Source organism: Teleopsis dalmanni, chromosome X, assembly GCF_002237135.1.
Source record: "Teleopsis dalmanni isolate 2A chromosome X, ASM223713v2, whole genome shotgun sequence".
NCBI lineage: Eukaryota > Metazoa > Arthropoda > Insecta > Diptera > Diopsidae > Teleopsis > Teleopsis dalmanni.
Genome location: NC_051848.1, coordinates 69211839 through 69233051, shown reverse-complemented (window position 1 = coordinate 69233051; position 21213 = coordinate 69211839). Strand labels below are relative to the sequence as shown.

The 21213-nt window shown below is 27.1% G+C and overlaps 1 protein-coding gene across 2 annotated transcripts; it reads left to right on the top strand.

Annotated features, from left to right (window-relative positions):
- The first annotated feature begins 870 nt into the window (after positions 1-870).
- LOC119687819 (interferon-related developmental regulator 2) lies at positions 871-19392 on the top strand. Of its 2 annotated transcripts, none has more exons than XM_038102324.1 (6): positions 871-1674; positions 2378-2722; positions 16407-17103; positions 17174-17417; positions 18956-19177; positions 19243-19392. In XM_038102324.1, the coding sequence occupies exons 2-6, from the start codon at positions 2692-2694 to the stop codon at positions 19324-19326; spliced, it is 1278 nt and encodes a 425-aa protein (XP_037958252.1). In that variant the 5' UTR covers positions 871-1674; positions 2378-2691; the 3' UTR covers positions 19327-19392. The 2 variants fall into 2 exon arrangements, with proteins under 2 accessions (XP_037958252.1, XP_037958253.1); XM_038102325.1 differs by lacking the exon at positions 871-1674 and adding an exon at positions 1741-2106.
- The last annotated feature ends 1821 nt before the right edge of the window (positions 19393-21213 follow it).

Here is a 21213-nt window from a genome sequence, read left to right as displayed (position 1 = left end):
ACTATTTCGGTGATTCTCAGATTAGTACAAATTTGATTAATAGTGCTGCCAGTCCCAAGTGTCGTAATAACAACTTTAAATGAACTTTTGTATAGAAATTTGTTAGCTATCTCTCTCAGCTGTTTGTATTGTGTGTAAACAATTTTGCAAACACAAGTATGTTTCACTTTTGCTATTGATGCGAGTACTGCCAAGGCATTTACACACAACAAACTAATCAGATTACGCATTTTGGGTCCTTCAAGCAACTGATTAACATCAAAATGCTAAATTTTTTTTATATGAAGTTTTTGAATCAACTAAACAACTAATCAGTTGCCTGAATACCCCTAATATAATAAAAAATGCTTACCATTACTTTTCTATTATTTATTTTGTTGTCTTTGGTTTAATTTAATTAATTTTTAGTGTATACAATTTTTATATTTTATCTTGTACACAACACAACCAAAAACATATATAATTAACATATATACGTTTTTAATATTTTAAAAGTGATGCCAATTTGTTTCAATCATTATTTCAAATTGTTGCAAAAGTCTTTAACATTTCTGTAAGACAAAACAAAATCAAAAATCAATTAAAAATTATATATATTTACCAAATAAAAAATTAACAATAAAGAGAAACAAACAAAAATAAAATTAACTAATATCGTAATTCAATATCACATATTTAATGAGAATGAATTTAAAACTGTAGCTCAGGCTACACTTCATTTTATGATTTGTCAAAGTGTAGCCACTGTTAAACGATGACTAATAAAAATGTAAATGTATATCTACTGCTGAATAGTTCATGCTTGAATGCATGAAATTGTTTTCTCAGTCCTACAGTTTACCAACACTGGTGATTAATATGAGCGCCATCGTGAAGAATTTCGTTCATTTGAGTAAAACTCGTATTGAATGGTACATCGTGGTTCGGGTGATGCGATTAGTTTAATTTCATAACGAAGTGGAATACCAAATGAAAGAAGCAGCAATTTAACAATTGCGAAATTGTTAAAAAATTTCTGTCTTATTCATATTTCACAACATAAATAACGCGGTCGCGCGGAGTGTGCGACGACTTCATTGTGATTTTTATTTTTAATATCATTACTAATATTGTGACTGTGTGGGCATACTTCACGTATTCACGTATTAAAGCGTCGCAAGTGCAAACAACACAAGACAATTTATTGGAAATTCGCAAAAAAGCAGCAGAAACGCGAAAAATTACTAATTAATAAATTTTGAAATACCTTGAATTTTGTTTTCAATTAACATTTATCACTCATCTTGTGTTCTGCTGATAAGTGGTGCAATTTGTGCAATTAATAAAATAGAAAAGAAAAAGCGTGTTTTTAACTGAAATTTACGTTTAAACATGAAATTTGTTGCAACCACAAAAGCTCAATTAACTATACAAGCACTGAGGGCAACGAATATAAATAACTTTCGCGCTGCCAGGTTAACAATAATAAAGAATTTGAACTCGACGAGTACAACAGGAACATCCTCAACTTTAGACTATAAAAAACAATATTTTTTATTAAATACTAAAAACAGTTTTAGAAACTTTCTGAAAGTAAAAGTGAGTGAAACCCAAAGACACAGGAATTTGAGGAAAGGCTTGAAGAACTGGAATAAACAAAACTATTCCATCGCTGGTGCATCTTGATTAAGTGTGGTTAGTGTTTGATTAAATTAAATTTAAAATAATATTCATTGCGTTAATCCTTAAATGAAAAATCGAAAATTGCTTCAATCTTCTATATTTAACATAAAGCAGTAAAATTTCGCATTCCGCAAAAATTTAACTCAAAGAAAACGGCAATCAATATTAAAAAAAAAAAAAAACGTGCGATTTTGAGCGACAGTAATTCATATAACACATTAAATTAAATTTTTTTAAGAAATCTTAGGGATTTCACGTGCAAATTTTTTTTTTTTTTTTTTTTTTTTTGCACTCATTTCGGCACCCTTGAAGTGTGTTTTTATTACAAAAAAAAAAAATTTAAGGTTAAAACCAAACATATTTGGCTAAGCATAAACGCAGTAAGCACACATCGCAACAAACAACACCTCGTGTGTCGGCTGCGTATGCCTCCTTGGCTCTCAGGTACAGTGCTGGTGTATGTGTGTGTGCATGCCTAATTTGTGTGGTGACTTTGACGAATTTTACAACTCTGCATTTTCCGCAAAGGCACAATTGGCTTGAACCAAACATTTTTTAAGTATTAATGTTGCCTCAAAAAATTGTTTCTTTTGCTTCTTTTTGTTTATTTTCAATGCTTACCATTTTAACCATTTTAAGTGATGAGCAAGAGCTATCTTAACATTCATTTTACTATTGAAATTAATTCGAAATTACTAAAATTATTCTCTTTTAGAAAAGAATTTTTGGTGATTGTGCTGATTCTGATTCGTTCAAAACAATCTAGACAGCGAATTTAAATAAAAGGATAAAATTTAATTTGTTTCAAAGAAGTAGTAAATACTTTTCGATTCATTGTCTCGACAAAAGGACAGGACAGGACAACTGATTAAGGAATTACAAGTTTGTGCAGCAGAAAGCGCTAACACGGCAGGCAGCATATCTTCTCTTTCAGTTGCAACCAAATCATTCAACACGGCGAATACCACAGAATCGATTTGCTCATTTAAAATTCTAAAATCAAAGGGGAAAAGGAATAAAAACGACAAAATGCCGCGCCGCAATAAAAAGAACACAAAGAGTAAGTTCAATAACATTTTCTACAATTTATTATTTTTTTTTATTTTTTATATTTTTTTGTTTTTATTTGTTTTCTATACATTTTATATTTTTTAAAGATTTATAAGATATTACTAAATAATCACATGATTAGAGATAACATATATATGTATCTGTGTATATCACTATATAATTAAATTTTATAGCGATTTGTTAATTAGTGGTAGTTAATTTGTTTATATTATTTTAAAAAATATTTTAATCAATAAGGTTTTGTATAATATTATAAATATAATAATATATAATATTTATATATTATAAATATAATAATATATAATATTTATATATTATATATATAATATAATATAATAATATTATATATATTATAATATTATATGAATTATAATATAATAATATTATATATATTATAATATAATAATATCATAAGTATAATAAATATACTTATAATAATATTATATATATTATATTGATAATAATATTACATGTATTATATAATAATACTATATATATTATATAATAGTATTATATATATTATTTAATATAATTGACGCGGGTGGTTGTCGTTGTCAAATCCCATAGAGGTCTTTTGTCTTAAGAGATCCCTGTTGAAACGAGTGGACGGTACTTGTACGTTTGTGCAGACGAGGGCTTTCAAGATACAGATTTGGGTGTTCTTTGAACCGCACTTGTACATTACAACATGTAATATATATCATGTAGTATATTGTGATATTATGTATCCTCTTACTAAGTGTTGCAAAGCAACTTCAGCATTTTACTTAACTATCTCTTTTAATATTTCTTTACTTTGTACGTCTTATTGCGGGACATGCCGTGCTATTGTCTCTGGTTCTTGTTATTATAGTCAGCTATTGTTTGTAGAACTTTAGGTGTGTTTGATCAGTGCTGCTTGTGGCACTGTGTCCATTGGGGAACTATAGTTTTCTGTCTACATAGATGTTTATTAATACTTGTATCAAAATATAGAAGCGGAGGATGAGAGAAGTTAGGTAAGACATGAAAGATGAAACGAATGAAAATAATTAAACATAAGCTGAGCCGAGATGAAGAAACCTTACTACCTGAATAGGGTGGAGTTAAAAACTAGTAGGAATATGAGTGTATGTGTAGTGTATGTGTTGTGACAAGCAACAGGTGGGTAATATCGTGGGTTCCAAAAAAATACAGTTTCTATGACCCGGAACCACTCGTTTACAGAGACGACCAATTATTTTTTCTAATAGAAAAATGGAATGCAGATATACTTTTGTTGATGTAAGTTGTACTGTTTTTAGTAAATCTACTTGATTTGCTTTCAATTGCAAAAAGTACTTAAGCGTTTTATGCATTCATCGTTGAGGAATGGCTTCGCAACGTTTGTCCTACATTGGATACTAGAACTGTTCTTTTTTTTGATTTCTTTGGAACGTTTATAGTGAAACTTCAAATATAAATTCCAACCTCTTTGCACTCTCAATTTTTTTTGTTTCTATTATTTAAAGTGACTGCTAGCAATGATCAAATATAAAATCTTTCTATTGTTTAATATATAGCACTTCCTATTGGTAAAGTAGATTACATTGGATTTATTATATCTATAGCACAACATAAATTTCAGATGTAATTGACTTTAGGTAATAAAATTCATATTAATGTTGATTTTAACTACTTTCTAGAAGTGATTGACTTTAGATGGTGAATATTATATTAATTGAGATATGATATATTTGTAGCAATTACACTGTATTTATTTAGCATACGTTATTTTAAAACTTTCTCATTTTAACAGAGTAACAATAGTTGTTAAGCTTGTAACACGACTAGATGTAACACCAGTTCTTAGCTTAGCATGCATATAGCAGATATATATAATAAAAACAATACTAGTGAGAGACTGCGAAGAGAATGGAAAGAAATTTAACAGTTTGTTATTAAATAATACAAATAAATTAATTACTTTGAGAAACTTTTATTATTTCATAGGTATGGAAATAAAGAAGTGTAATAGTTGTGCCTAACTAACTCTCTAGCATAGTATAATATTGATTTTACTATAACTACCGAAGAATTTTAAAGCAGATATTTTACAGATTAATTTAGAACTTTTTTGATAAATTTTTACAACAACAATATACTTTGTAATCATACTTTTTATTTATATGATATTATAAAGTCTACGAACTTTTTATATTCATTGTCAAACCTACTGGGGTAACATCCATATTTGCTAAATAGCGTTAAGATGATTTTAAAAGTTCCCGTTCAGTTAATTAATGTTTAAAAACTAGAATTGTAGTTAATTTACTACTAATACAATGGAATATCATATGACATGGTAAATTATAGTGTATATATATATCGCGTAGTGTCATTGTTTAGCATAAGTAATGATTTAGTTAATATTTCTATAATTTTATAATAGTACTCAACTTATATATAACTAAATATACACGCTTATGGTTCCCATATCCCAAGCAACTCCTCTTCTTCTCACTCTACTTTCACCCACTTATTCCATTCTGGCCACCATATATTTGTTAACTAATTTCATTCATTCTTTCAACTAAATATATTTCCACACACTATAACAACAAAGTATAACTAATATTTATTTATTAATTGTTTATATTGAAAAAAAGAACTAACTTAATCTTCTGTTTAAGTTTGACAATTTACACTATCGTTTTGAGGTTTAAGTTTAAATTTTTAGATAAATAATTAAACTATAGAATAGATTTTTACATTAAAGTATGTATTGTATTAATTTCAATTTTCTTTGGGCCTAGAAGAGAATTCTGGAATGGTAACTATTATCACCACCATGAATGACCATCTTCGTACATATTCTCATAATCCCTCACATATACTTAATGAAAGATGCTTGTTCGGTTAAATTGTGTTTCTGCACGAAAGTTCTGGCATTATTACGGTGTTTTGTTCTATTAAAAATCTACTCTATCTCTTTCGAATTGTTTTTTATTAACATATAATTAAAACAAATCAACGTTCTTTTAAAAGTTAAATTTCCTTTGGTTGGAGGAGACTTTCGCTTTTAAAACAGTTTAAAATGGTTATAAATTTGGATTTTCACACTTTTAAACTAGTGTAAACAATTTTTTATGGTTTGAACTACGCTAATTGCCTTGAAATTTATAGTGTAAACGCAGTATATGGTATAAATAAGCCAGATTTTATTTTTGTAGATATATATATTATACTGTACTTGTATATTAAATAGAGTTTAAAATATATATGATATTAATATATGTATAATGTTTCTATATATATATATATAAAAAACAATGATTAATTGCAAAAAAGCTAAGGTTTATTTTTTTTTTTTTTTGTGTCGTTAATGTAACATATTGAATGAGTAAATTATATTATATACGTTTTACAAATAATTTTATCTAAATTTATCACTATATTTAAATAAAATGAATAATATTTGATTATATTACCTTTTAGGAGAGGCGAAAATGTAATATAATTAATGAGTTTTTTATCTAACATATGCAAATGATATAACTTTGTGCTATTCATGTGATATCTATTGCTATATTGATTTTCCAATTTTTTCTTTATTTTAAATGAAGTCATTTCGGAGAAATTGCGTTTTCCGTTGAAGCAACGTAACTGAAATTTCACCCATAAGTTGAGTTAGTTTTAGTATCTAAAAGTTTGAATCCTTTAAAGCTTTTATTTGGTTAATAAAATTCTTTCAAAAATTATATATCGTATATATATTTTTAAAAAATAATAATTATTATTATATTTAATAAAGAATAATTATTATTATATTTAATAAAGAATAATTATTATTATACTTTAAAAAAAATAATAATTATTATATTTTAATTTATTAATCGTTCGTTAAATGTTTATAATAAGATATAAAATATATTTTTAGAAAATTCATTTGCCAATTTCTAAAATAAAAATAAATTCAAAGCAATCAGAATTTCTTTGCATATTCTCTTCTGCAGACATTGTAGATTTTTATTTAAATCTTTAAAATAATAGAAAAAAAATTGTTTGTATATATCTTTATCATTTTTTTTAGCATAGATAGGATTCATGAGTTTTCACAGAATTATACTTTCTTTAATAAACTCTTTATTATATAAAAAATTGTGCTAAAGATAGTGTAGATACATACAATTTAAAATATATCTTTATTTTACTAAAAATGCCTTTACGGAAATTAAAAGATTCACCGTTTCAGCGAATAAAGATACAAATATGTAGGGCTTATTTTTGGATTTTCTGTATGTCAGTTTTAGCTCAGGACAATGGAACAATGAAACCTTACAAGTTTTGAAATTAGGTAGTTCCGTAAATTTATATTTAAATTCGCACAACAATGTATTGTTGAAAGAACGAGCAATTTTGTATCTTTCAATTTATAAAATATTCAAACTACCTGTTGGCAACAATTTTAAAACGTCATTTCACAATTTTAAACAAGTTTCGAATTAAATTTAGGTACATTTAAAAACAGAACTTTAAATTCTGATAAATTTGGCAATGAATGCAGAAATTTCCTTTATATAGTATAGATTACCATATGTATACCATATGTTGCTTAAAAAAAGTATTCCTTGTGTTTTGACCTGGTGATATTACGATCGCCATAAAAATAAGATAATTAAAGATAAGATAAAAAAATTTGGCATTATGTCCTGCAATTGTTGATTTTTCCTTTTTTAAATATTTAACAGAACAGTAAGGATTATTTCATTTTGTATCACAAATGCACATATTGAATAGGCTCCTGGGAATGTATATTCTTACGGATAAGGCAATAAAACTCTGTAAAGTAAGTTCTATACTACTTTTTATTGACGCAATAGGGCTAAGAGACCTACTTTAAACCCAGACGAGTGCACAATAGACCGACCCGACGGTCGCAGTCCCACATCCTCTAACAATAATAATAATCACAAGTTTTTTCGACACAATCGAAGTCAGAGAACGTGAAAACTAAAGAAAAAAACTAAGATAAACAAATTGTAATTCTACTAAAATTACAGCGACCTTTTTTACTTCCGTAGTGATATCTTATATTATATTATATATTAGAATACGTCTTGATATATATAATAAAGAAGTAATCCATGCCTGTAACTAAGTTTCATAGTAATAATTTCAATTCTAAAGTTTATTCTTTCCTTCATTTTTTAAATTCAGTTAAGCATACATAGAGATGATAGCTTGATCCTTTAATGTTAAGCATACATAGAGATGATAGCTTGATACTCCAAAAATTTAATATAGTTGGAAATTTGGTGCTTCAAATATTAAACAAAAAGATATTATCAGTGTATATTGAAACTGATTATAAACCATTTGTATATTCCTCAAATGGATAATCCAAAGCTATTGCTTCATAAGGCTAAATGCTAGTGTGTTGGTATATTAACTGTGAGTATAAGTTTATTAAAAGCATAACGATCAGTTAAAACAAGTGATGTTATCGCAATAGACCACCTGAATCGTGGTATATAATAATACACTCGTAATAATAATGTACTATGTGAACTATCCAATCCGTTTCGATTTTTTCTGGCATCAAACCTTTCACTTGTAGATATTTGATAACTACACCAAACTGTTTATTTTTATTCCCAAAAAATACAAAGGTTGTCTGCTTTATCACATAAACAAGTGAAACTTCAAAAAGTCCAATTAAAAGTTTAGAGATACTACTTGTACTTAAGAGTAATGTGATAGAACCTTACCACAGCCATCCGTTGAGTTTTGTAATCAATATTGACTTTGTCTCGTATAGGTATGCACTTCAATGATTTACTAAGATACTATTATGGACGTGTGCGAGTTAGGCTAAGTTGCGTTCTAAATAAGGGAAATTCTAAGATGAGCCGATAATGTAGTGATGTGTCGATACGTGTTGATAAATGGCTAAATGTGTGCAGTGCAAAAAATCCCAAAAAATCTCCCATTTGGTTTAGCATCAACTTAGCCTAACTCGCACACGTCCTATATTAATAAATCACATATTATTACGATAGTTCCCTGAAGATGACTATCGAAGATAGTCGAAATATTGGTATAGTACTACAATAAAATATAATATGTTTAAATATAAATAATAAATTATAGTTTTCAGTTAAATTACGAATAAATCCGCTCAAAAATTATTATATTGTTACCATATATGTTTGAATTTGGTACCATATATCATGAGAGTTATGATATGTGTATATACGGTATCCGTATTTAAAATAAAACGATATATGGGAGCGCTTAAACGGATGCGGTATAGTTAATAGTACTGTGGTTTGTTACGATTAAAAATCATACCACAAGTGGCAGAAGCTAATAGAGCTAGCTAATTGCACGATAATAGGGAGTTATTTTTATAATGGAGAATGAAAGAGTGAAAATGAGTAAAGCAAGAATGTGTTATCTTTTTATTTTTACTTCCTTTCTCAGTTCTTAGCTCTTGTTAGAGCGTATCATGTTAAATAATACGCTATGTTAAATATTAGTATTAACGATAATACAAGAAACGCCTGTTTTTGTTGTAACCCTACTTATGAAAACCTTGGTCGTCACTGAAAACGTGTGGCACAGTGACGAAGACCCAACCGTTCTTGCAACCACAAGAAACTCTTCGTGTACTGTAGCGTATTTATTATTTGGGCTACTACTAATTCTATTCTAAACTTTACTTATATCGTTGCTGTAGATCGATACGATATTATAACACCGTATCTTAGAACATCGATGTATGAACGGTTTAAGATTTATTTACGGATTTAAAAATGATAATAACAGATACGTATTCTGTTACATTCAATTCAATGAAGATTTTTATATTTTGTAAAGATCATAAAGATGAGCAGTAAGTTATATACGGAACATTTCATCTTTTTATTGAAGAAAGAAATAAAAAGATCGTAAAGAAATTGTTTGCTTAAGTCACTAAAAGTGACATATGTAGTTTTCGTGTAGCTTTCATTTAATGAAGAATGCAATAATATATTTTCTTATAAATATACGAATATGTATTTGCCGTTCCACATAAATTTGCGCACACGCTTGGGCATTTTCTCTCAAAGACTCTTGATTATTCCATGTACGTTGGTAAGACACATCAACTATGAAAAAGCAAGTCTCTGTACATAACATTCACTTTCATATTATTGCTCTTGTATTTGTAGATATATATTTGTATATAGTATTTATTTAAATATATTAATTATACAAAATTTCGAAAAATTATACAAAAGTATCTCAGTTTTTTTGTGTATAATTTGTTTTTTTTTTTTTTCGAAACATATGTGTACAGATGAATATGATTCACAAGTGACCTTTCTAACAGCTGATCAAGCTGTGTATTTAATTTATGACTACATTGTATTTAATTATGAAAAAAAAATTTTTTTTTCTTAAATTATAAATATTTTTGTAGATTTATTTTATTTGTATGTGCTTGTTTGAGTACAACAAAAATCGATAGAAGAACTTAATTATAAACGTGTCATGTTTTGCTAGCACTGCTATTATCACGAACACTTATATATATATACCATATACACTTTTCATTTATCTATAGTAGCCAGTAAGTTTGCAAAAATTATTCACAAATAAATAAAGTAGCTTTCGTGTTGACGAAATGACACGGAAGTGTAATTTCTTTTTTAAAAAAAAGCAATGAAAATTAATATATTACTACAATTTTTATTTTTTAAATGAACTAAAATATATATTATTAAGTACGATGATTATCCATTATTTGGATTAACATAATACCTTTTGGCAGGGCACTTCACGTGAACGGAAAAAGTTGGTTAACTATAAGGGTTCACATAAGATAGTTCTCATTGTAATAGTATTAAAGTAAATTATTAATATAATTTACACTCGTTTCATTTTAAAGTTGTATTAATAATATATTATATTATAATATTTATATATTTTACATGACATTAAAAATTATTGTGCACCATTCATGAATCTTGAAGTCCTAATTTCTCAATAAATAGTAGTACTTGTCATATTTTTTCAAGTTTCATTCCATCGACACCATCGACTGAATTATTTTCCCCTAAGCGTTTCTTTCGTTCAATCATCAATCATCAGTAAAGAACAATTTTCCAAAACTTGTCTCATAAATTATTATTTTTCTTTGCAAATTCTACAAATTATATTTAAGCCTATTTCCAGTTTATTTAGGTGGTTAGCTGCTTAAAACATACTCACAATGTTAATTACCATAACTTTACGTGCTATAGTTTAGGAATGTTTGTTGGAAGTACGACCCGGTCTCTCGGAGCCACACGTCTTCTTAGGCCATTAGTTGCAGGGTACTTCTCCCAGCAGGATTTTAAAAAAATTCCTAGTTGAGTAACAACAACAATAAATACCTGAATCTTTTTAAATGTCAAGAAACGCATAACTCTGCGACATAAAAGTAGATGAAAACCTTAATTTAGGGTTTCAAGGTTTTAGGTAAAAGTTCTCAAAAATGCATTGTAGTTATTAGAAATTGTTGATTAAAATTGTTATCATAACTGAGAACTATGCCGAATACTGTTATATCTATTGCTATAACTGTTAAATCAATTGATATAACTGTTAAATCTATTGATATAACTGTTAAATCAATTGTTATAACTCTTATATCTCTTGTATAACTGTTATCTCTTAATATAACAGTTATATCTCTTGTATAACTGTTATCTCTTAATATAACTGGTATATTTCTTGATATAATTGTTATATCGCTTGAAATAAATGTTATATTTCTTGATATAACTGTTATATCTTGTTATATCTAGATATATGACAATATTATTAACAAATATTATGCTAAATAATTACAGAAATTGTTAGATAAAGACTAATATAGAATATATTTCATTTTTATTTATTACTTAAAAATGATATAAATTTAAATAACTGTTATATTTTTTGCTATATCTGTTTAATCTGCAGCAACAGATATAACAGTAACATCTGTTATATAATAGATAACAGTTGTATCTATTGACATACCAGTTATATCTCTTGATATAACTGTTATGACTCTTGATATAACTGTTATGACTCTTGATATAACTGTTATAATTCGTGTTATAACTTCTGATATAACTGTTAAAGCAATTAATATAACTGTTATGCCTATATATAACTGTATAGTATTCTGCTTAATTTATCTGCTAAATAATTACAGAGAATGTTAGAAAAAGACTAATATAGAATATATATAATTTTTATTAATTTTTTTAAAAATGAAATATATCAAATAAAATAAATTAATATGCGTAGGTTGTCTGTCCGTCCGCCTAATTTATGTACATCGTTTAATTACAAACTAAAGAATCTGATTAACCATAATTACTTTGTGTATGTTATATACACAGACTATATAAGACAATTTAATAAAAATTTTAAACTTCAAATATTATTCCAACTGTTCGAAACATTGAGTATTTTGATTTTGTTTAAGATAAAACGAAAATAAAATGTAACATAGAGCAGAAGACCATAAGGTGTTTGAGCATTTACTGATGTACTTCCAGTAGCGCTAATATTTTTGAACATCTGAAGATCCGAAATGTTCCCGTTTTGACTATATTCGATCTGTTCTTATATCGTAAAACTCAAACACTGTAACGAAGCTAATGTAAGTAATAGAAAACAAAAAACTGCAATTAACAGAACAAATGATTTCTCTATTATTTTAATTTTAAATTATTTATTCCTCTTTCTTGATATTGAAATCAATTTATAAACTTATGTATCTATAGGAACGATTGGATTAATCTAACATAAACATACATTAGGCGATTATATGTTCGAAAAGTAGTGAATTGCAACAACAAAAAATTTTTTTATATTATTTGAATTAATTGAATTTTTAATTAAGAGATACTAAGAGTTTTTTGATTAAATTAAAATTATTCTGTATATGTAGAAGGATCGTTTTATGATCAGGACGTTTCTAATGTCTGACTTAATTACTTCAGTCAATAATGTTAAAGATTTATTTCTAAATAATATTTGGTAAACAGATAACATTTAAATAATATTGGTATTGTATAAGATAAATCAATTATTGTAAAAACACTTGGAAAGCATTAGATATTTTAATATATATTATATAGTATGATATGCTATATAATACAGAGAACCTTTCAATTGAAATTGGTACTGAATAAGATAAATCAGCTATTGCAAAAACACTGAAAAATATAATATATTATAATATATATTAAATAGTATATTATAATATATATTATATAGTATATTATAATATATATTATATAGTATATTATTATATATATTATATAGTATATTATTATATATATTATATAGTATATTATAATATATATTATATAGTATAATACATTTGTATAAAAATAGATAATTTCAAAATGACTTGTTAAAATTAAAAACTGTTAACAAATTCTTGCTATTTGGCTCTGTTGCTTATAAAAAATTAAAAAAAATATATAATATTTTTCATTAATACGAATATATTAAGTTTAAATTATAAAATTATTATTTATTACCACTAATTTTTTTTTAATTTGTACATAAATTAATTCGTCTTTGAAGTTGTCTTAGTTGATTTCAATATATTTTAAAATATTTTTTTTTAGACATATTTACAACAAAAGCAAATTATTTAAACATATATATTTTTTTTTTCTTAATTTGTGATGAACAATTCATAATATTTTTGTAATTTTTTTTTTTTTTTGTTAACTCATGTAGTCTGAACGGCCTTAACGTCATTTGGTTCAAATAGACAACTTTCAATTAAACTTACACATATAAATTAAATAAAAACGCAGATAGACTACTAACTGTTAGCACTTAATAAAGCTTTTTGGTTGATTTGAAGTTTTTTAGATAGAGTAACGATGTTTAAAAGTCGAAATATTGTTCATATTGGTTCACATTTTTTGAATATAATTATAAGTTCTTTAAGAGCTTATGGAATATCATACATGACGGCCAAAAAAGACTTTTTAGTAGAGGAGCAATAAAGCGTGTAGTTCTAAATTTATATAATTCACTGCTAGCAATTCCAAAATATAAACCGTTCTTGATTTCTTGAAATGAGTTCATTTTATTATATACCATATTTGTGTGTAGTTATGTACAAACACATATAATATATATTCATATAAATGTAATGGTATACATATTCATGCCTTATTTAAAATCATTTTAAAACCTTCTTATGCGTAAACGTATATCTGTGAACATTTCATAGCAATTAATATAAATTAATATAAATTAATTAGTTTAATTAAGTATTTAAATAACACTTTAATTATTTGCGGAAATTTCTTTGTGTTCCGTTTATATGTCAAGACTCAATGTGAGTTTTTAGAATATTACGCCAGTTTGTCGACAATATTGAAATAATATTTCAAGACGTTTCTGTAGGTGTATAGAGTAATTAAAGCGACTTCCTGTACTTACATATACGTACACCTACCATGTGCCACTAAAAACGTATGCAACTAGTACTCATAATTGTGTAAATTCACTTTCACCTAAATTTAAGTATTTTTTTTTAATAAGCTCATATATTGTTGAAATTATAACCTCATATTATCTCTAATTCTAACTCGAGGTTTATTAATATACACCTATACAAATACAACATACGAGTAGAAATAAATGGTGGCAACATTAGATAAGCCCGTCAGCAGCACACCGTAAATTTTATTAAATTTTGTAGCTTTTATTTTGTATTTCACTTAACATTAAATTTCGTTTATAATATATATACATACATATATTATTTATTTGTGATTGTGTATGAATTAGTTATCAATAGCTGTATTTTTTATACAATTTCAAGGTTTTATTCACGTTGCTCGTTTATTTCAAACTTATGAAAAATTGCTATTGAATTTCTTATCTGGTCGGTATTTCAAGTTTTCTTGAGATGTTGCATGTACGTTGGTTTATTTTTAAGTGAACAGATATTTTTAATCACTGCGATATATGGTAATACATATTTAAGGCAAATAAATTTGAAAGTTGATCAATTTAACTGAAATTAACTCTTATTTGTTCAAGTATTTTTCTTCTTTTTTAATTAAATATATAATTTTTTATATTACCATTAATGTTTACGGATATATCGCTTGTTTTTTAGTTTTAAGTGAGAAGTTTTTCTGTAGAACTAACTTTCTCTGCTCGTTTCTCTTTCTTCCTATATTCTATGGAACTAACTTTCTCCTCCTAAATACACATATATCTTTCTATCTCTTTATATATTATTATTTTGACATGTTCTTCATTATAAAAAAAAAATTAAATTTAGAACTTAGTCTATTTACAAATAGTAGTTATAAAATTCCTCCTCCGTTGTTTCGGTTGCCACTGTTCTTCGCCAAGTGGTTTTGGAATGACCTCGACTCCTTATACCTTGCGGGTTTCATAGAAGCCGCAGGCTTCTATTGACAAAGGTTTGTTACTTTTGAGTCGACGCCCTCGTTAGCGACCATGTTTCGTACCCATATAATAATGTCGATTTTGCGCAGGCGTTGAATATTCTGATTTAGTTTCGACGCTTACATTGTTGACTTTCCAGACTTTGTTAAGCGACGGAAAGAGCCATTTACCTTTTTCACTCTGCTGTCCATGTCCTTTTACGTGCCACCATCGCTGTTGACTATATATATCTTCCCATTTCTTTCTATATACATATATCTTTCTATCTCTTTCTTTCTTTTGCTATATATATACTAGTAATAGAATAGCATTTTTTTGAAATGCGGCTCGACACACCGAGTCGCCACCAAATAATATGTCCACCAAAATATTCCTCAGTTTCCTTCCCACACAGGTAATAGTCACTGGGAGCCAAATCTGGAGAATATGGTGGGCGAGGAAGGAATTCGTGCCGTAATTCAATTAATTTTGCATTGACATGTAGGCGGGTGCGTTTTGCTTGATTTTTAGTCGTTTTTTTTTCTTGATTTCATCATTCAATCGATGCAATAGCAGTTTGATGTTTTCGTTTTTTCTTTTTCCAAATAGTTTATGAAAATTGTTCCACTTGAATCCCAAAATACGAAACCCAAAACTTTTCCAACTTGAATTATTGCATTGAAACTTTTACCAGATACATATATAAAATATAATTGATTTTGTTCTGCTGTTACCACCTGTTGTGAAGTCGTTAATCCACCTCGTATATATCTTCCATTCTCTTTATTCTTCTTTATCTCTGCCTCTTCGTTTCTCTTTTCTATTGATTCTTTGTTATAATTCCTTTTCTCACTACTTACAATATTTTGTTGTCCTCCTCTTGCAATTTTATTATCTTTTAGTTCATAACCTTTTCATTTGTGTTTTTATTTAATATTGCTTTGCTATACTTTAATATATTTGAGGAATTATATTTAAGATTATCTCTGTCTATCTTGAATTTGACTACTAATTAAAAATTTAAGACTAAAAACTGTCCATAGAGTGTTAGTGTACAAATCAGTATTTTATCTTACAAATAGTCGATTAATTTCGAGAAAGGGTTTTAGTTTCTTAAACATTTCTTTTGATTATAAATAATATCTTTGTTTTTATATTTTATCAAGTTATATTATATATATGATAAAAATTCTTATAGAACTGCTATTTTCCATTTAGTAAAATCCTTTTTTTTTTTTAATTTTTTCATTGTATAGATCGCGGTGTAGATTCTAACTCTGAAGATGATTCTTACAATGATAATGTCAGCGTATACTCATACGCATCAGAAAATGCTCCATCATCTGTTAACGATTCTGATGAATTGTCGTCAAATGAACGTTTCGAGGAAAAATTTTCACAAGCTCTAGAGAATGCAACAGAAAAATCAGCTCAGACTAGAGCAATGGCTTTACAAAGTATCTGTGAAATACTGATGCACCGCTATATGCCTGAGTATGTTGAAGATCGTAAAATGACACTCATCGATTGCATTGAGAAGTCATTACGTCGCGGCAAAGGTGCTGAGCAAGTATGGGGTGCACGTCTTGCACCTTTACTTGTACTGCAGTTGAATGGCGATGAGAACATACTCAAAGCATTAAATCAATTCCTTTTGACTACAGTTCAAGATAAGACCGTTTCATTTGATGCTCGCGCTAAATGTTGCACTGCTTTAGGTTTACTCAACTTTTTAAGTGCCGAAGATATTGGCGAATTCTTAAATTTAATGCAATTCTTTGAAGGAATTTTCAGCGGCAGCTACTTACGTGGTGATGACAAAACACCGATTTCAGTTAGTGCAGAAGCAGGAACTCTGCACGCCGAAGCGCTCTCAGCTTGGGGTTTGTTATTAACAGTTTTACCCGCTGGTGACTTTGTCTCATGGATGTCTAGCGGTCAATCGATGTTACCGTATGTTTTTCTTTATTTCTATGTATATAATGTATTTATATTAATATTGTTTTTTTTTTTTCGTTTATAGCTCTTTTAAGAGACTTATGGGTTTGTTACAATCACCCCATTTGGATGTAAGAGTTGCCGCTGGGGAGACATTAGCATTGATTTTAGAATGCGGACGTTCACACGATGAGGACTTTTTGGAAGAATATCTTGGTGATCTCATTGATACTGTAAAACAATTGGCCACAGATTCACATAAATATCGCGCTAAACGTGATCGCAAAGCACAGCGTGCCACATTCAGAGATGTGTTGCATTATTTAGAGGTAAAAAGGAATAAAATCAATTATTATCGTAGAATATTCTACTAAATAATTAAATTAAAGTATTAATTAAGAGTTTGAAGAACTATTGTCATGTATATAAGAACAAACTTATTTATTATTAATTGGACTTTTTAGAAAAAAAGTTGTTGGAAAAAAAACTAATTAAATCAAACAGATTATTCGTAACAATAACAACAATAATAATTAAAACAATAAAAAGAACAATATTTTTATATTGTATATTGTATTAATAATATTATTAATACCTGCGCAATAACCCTTCAGACTTATTCAGATTCAGTCGGTGTTGTAGGGGACGTGGTGACAACTTTGAACACATTATATTTGGATGTAGTGGCAGAATACATGCACATTACATAGTATACTCGCGTAGCAGCATTCACTAGTACCTTAACACAAATAACAGCAGATAACTATACTTCAAAGCCTAACCAAACAACTCTATTGGGAAAGAACTATAACAACGACCAGTCAATACCAACCTAATAACATTCTTTTTCATCAAAAGAAGTAGGATATAGATCTTTAACTTTAGCAGCAGTAACTTTAGTCGAAAACTGTAATCTTCAGTAATAGTACTGAAGTCAATTTTATTCAGTGAGGATGTAAGCATTACCTCCATTGTTAAATATAAAGCATTAAAAAGCTTAATTAGAATAATTTTAAACTGCACATTTACATTAAGCAGTTTCATTAGATATAAGAAGCTATGTCCTAGATTTATAAATATGTTTACAGTATACAACACAACAACCTGGAACAGCATAAAACTTAGACTACGGTCCATCAACACATAATCCCTTAGTATTTATTATTTGCGATATGTTATATCCGCTTAATTATAATTATGATAATAAATAATACAGTATCCGCTGTCTTAAGCGTCTTTTTATAGGAGTGTTTTTCTTACGCCCACGTGGGGTGTCTGTTAGAATAATTATCACTGTAATTACTTCTACTTTTTAATATTAGTTTGACAAAGCTTATAGAATGTTGTGAAATTCATTTTTGGTCAGATATGGCCTACTTAAAAACAACACTATTATAGGTGTGGCATTACTAATAAAACTAAATATATATCCATTTAGAGTTGAATAAGTTGACGACATACCACAACTTTTTGTTCAGTCTATAACAGCCGAAAAAAAATAAAATGAAATAATAAACGTAAGTTTACGTGACATTAGTACTACATAGTGCTAACGATTATAAAGGAAGTTCTACTGTAAATGCAGCTAATGTCTAATTGAGAAAAGGGATTGTTGAGTAATACAGGTGTTGTGTCTTTAACGACACACAATCAAATGTGATGAAGTCAAATTTCACACTGGGATTAGATATAAATTATATGACTTCTTGAATTAGATTCATAGTGTCAAACTTTATCTTTAGAATAGTGCACTATTAATCATTTTAATAAACTTAATTATACAGTAAATATGTTGAAATAAACTATAAAACACAATTATAAATATGCATATGTACAAAATAATAAAATTTTAAATATTTCTTTATAGGAGGATATCTCACCCGAAATTAATATTCGCTTTGGCAATGAATGCCTAGTATTGGATTCCTGGGCCATTCATCATCAATATGCTGCATTATGCGCTGTTATGGGACCAGGCATGTCCTCCCATTTGCAAGAAAATGATTTTGTACGCGATATCTTTCAGTTAGGGACAAAATTAAATGTCACCAATGAATTGGGCAAAGGCAAACAAAGCAAATTAGAACGCGTAAGTATTATACACTATTGATTTAGCATATTTTAGTATATACTAATTTTATTTTTTTTTATTAGCACTTGATGAATGCCGCTGCTTTTAAAGCACGTACAAAATCGCGCGGGAAAAATCGCGATAAACGCACTGCTGTTTTTACTTAAATGTTGAAACATTTAAATCTTTTAAATTTACCAAATTTAAATTTATTCTGTATATTTAGATAAATATGTTATATTTATTATTTTAACGCTCACAAACATATTTTACTACTTTGTTTACATTATATAATTGAATGAACTTTGAATCAAAATTTCTTTATATATCTACAATAAATTTAATAACATTATTTTCATGCTGTTGAATTTTTCCATTTCACTCCTTGTATACATTTTATAAAGAAACGATTTTAATAATTATAATACTTAATCACTTGACGATTTGGTTTATAAATGCCAACGCCCCAATTAGATTAGCTTTCTTTGTTTCATTCAGAGTGACAAACAATGAAAAACATCTAACGAAACGTGTAACAACAACAATTTCTAGACATATAATATCCAGTATTGCCAATATAATGCAAGTGCTTGATGAAATTTCTGTATAGATATTGCAATATTAAAAGACAGCAATCTTAAAAAATTGTCATAAAGAAAAAAGTGTATACAACTTTTTTTGATATAGCTTCCTTTGGTAATACTGACTTCTTTCATTGAGACTTCATTCAGGCTGTTTATTTTTCAACTCTGAATAACAAGGAGTAGGACATTGTAGAAAATAAATCATGCATTGTTTACTTAAATTGAAGTAGTTTATTCATAGATTAAAAATATTATTTATTTTAGTATTATTACAAATAATGTATGTATACATTTCTAAAATTTTGGTACATATTGTTTTGAGTCAGTCTACTTTTATTTATAAAACTAGCAATTTGTCCAATATTTATAATGCCGGCAAAATTTTTGTCAATTGATAATTTATGTTAAATATTTTAACTTATGTAAAATGCTAACATTTATAAAATTTTTGAAAAAAATTATAATTTATGCTAACGATAATTATGCTATCATTTTGTAGAGTGAAGCCAATAAATACTATCAAATAAATATTAATTATATAATTATAGTAATTATGTATTGTATATATAATACATAAATAGTATATATTCATTTATGTATATATATGTTTTCATATACATATATATATATATATATATACATGTTTACATTTCATATAACATATAATATAATTATAACTTTTATTTGAACGGAAAGATTTGAACATTGATGAAATACATTTAGAACATTTTCCTTTTTAACTACCAGTTTTTTGTTGAACACACAACTTTTTGTAATATTGTCAAATACCCTTATCAATGGTATTTGGAATTCTTTCTTTGATTTAATTATTTTAATTATTTAATCAAGTTTATTAACTAATTGATCTAAAACTGTACTTGACTTGTGTTGTTCTAAATTGAATAAAAACGTGAATCACAACTATACATAATTAAATTAACTTATTATAACTATTGCTGTTATATTTTAGTAATATTAATTTTGTGGTGGCAATTAATTAAAAAATGAAATTTTGTTGCTCTAATTCTTAACTGTTCATAATATATATATATATACATATATATATATATGTATATATTTATATTACACAGTCTTATATAAAAGTGTATAACTTATTTCCCCTCCAATGTCGGTAAAATGCACAATAAAATTTTCACAGGAAGAGAAAATTTTGTTACCGATAAAGTTAGGGATAGATGCTTTAGGTTTCAAATTATAAAAGTTTAGTTCTCATGGTATTAACCAATTTAGTTAGTATAAAAAATTTAATTTGACGTAGTGAATATATTCAAAATGTATTGATTGTATTAATTGCTTCATTCTCAATATATAACAGATATATATGAATTTTGACAAAAATTAAGTTTTTTAAGAACCATTAAATCAATTATTATTAGCAAATACATATATTCAATGATAAGTCGGAATAACATGTTATAGATTTTAGAAATATAAAGTATATAGATTTTT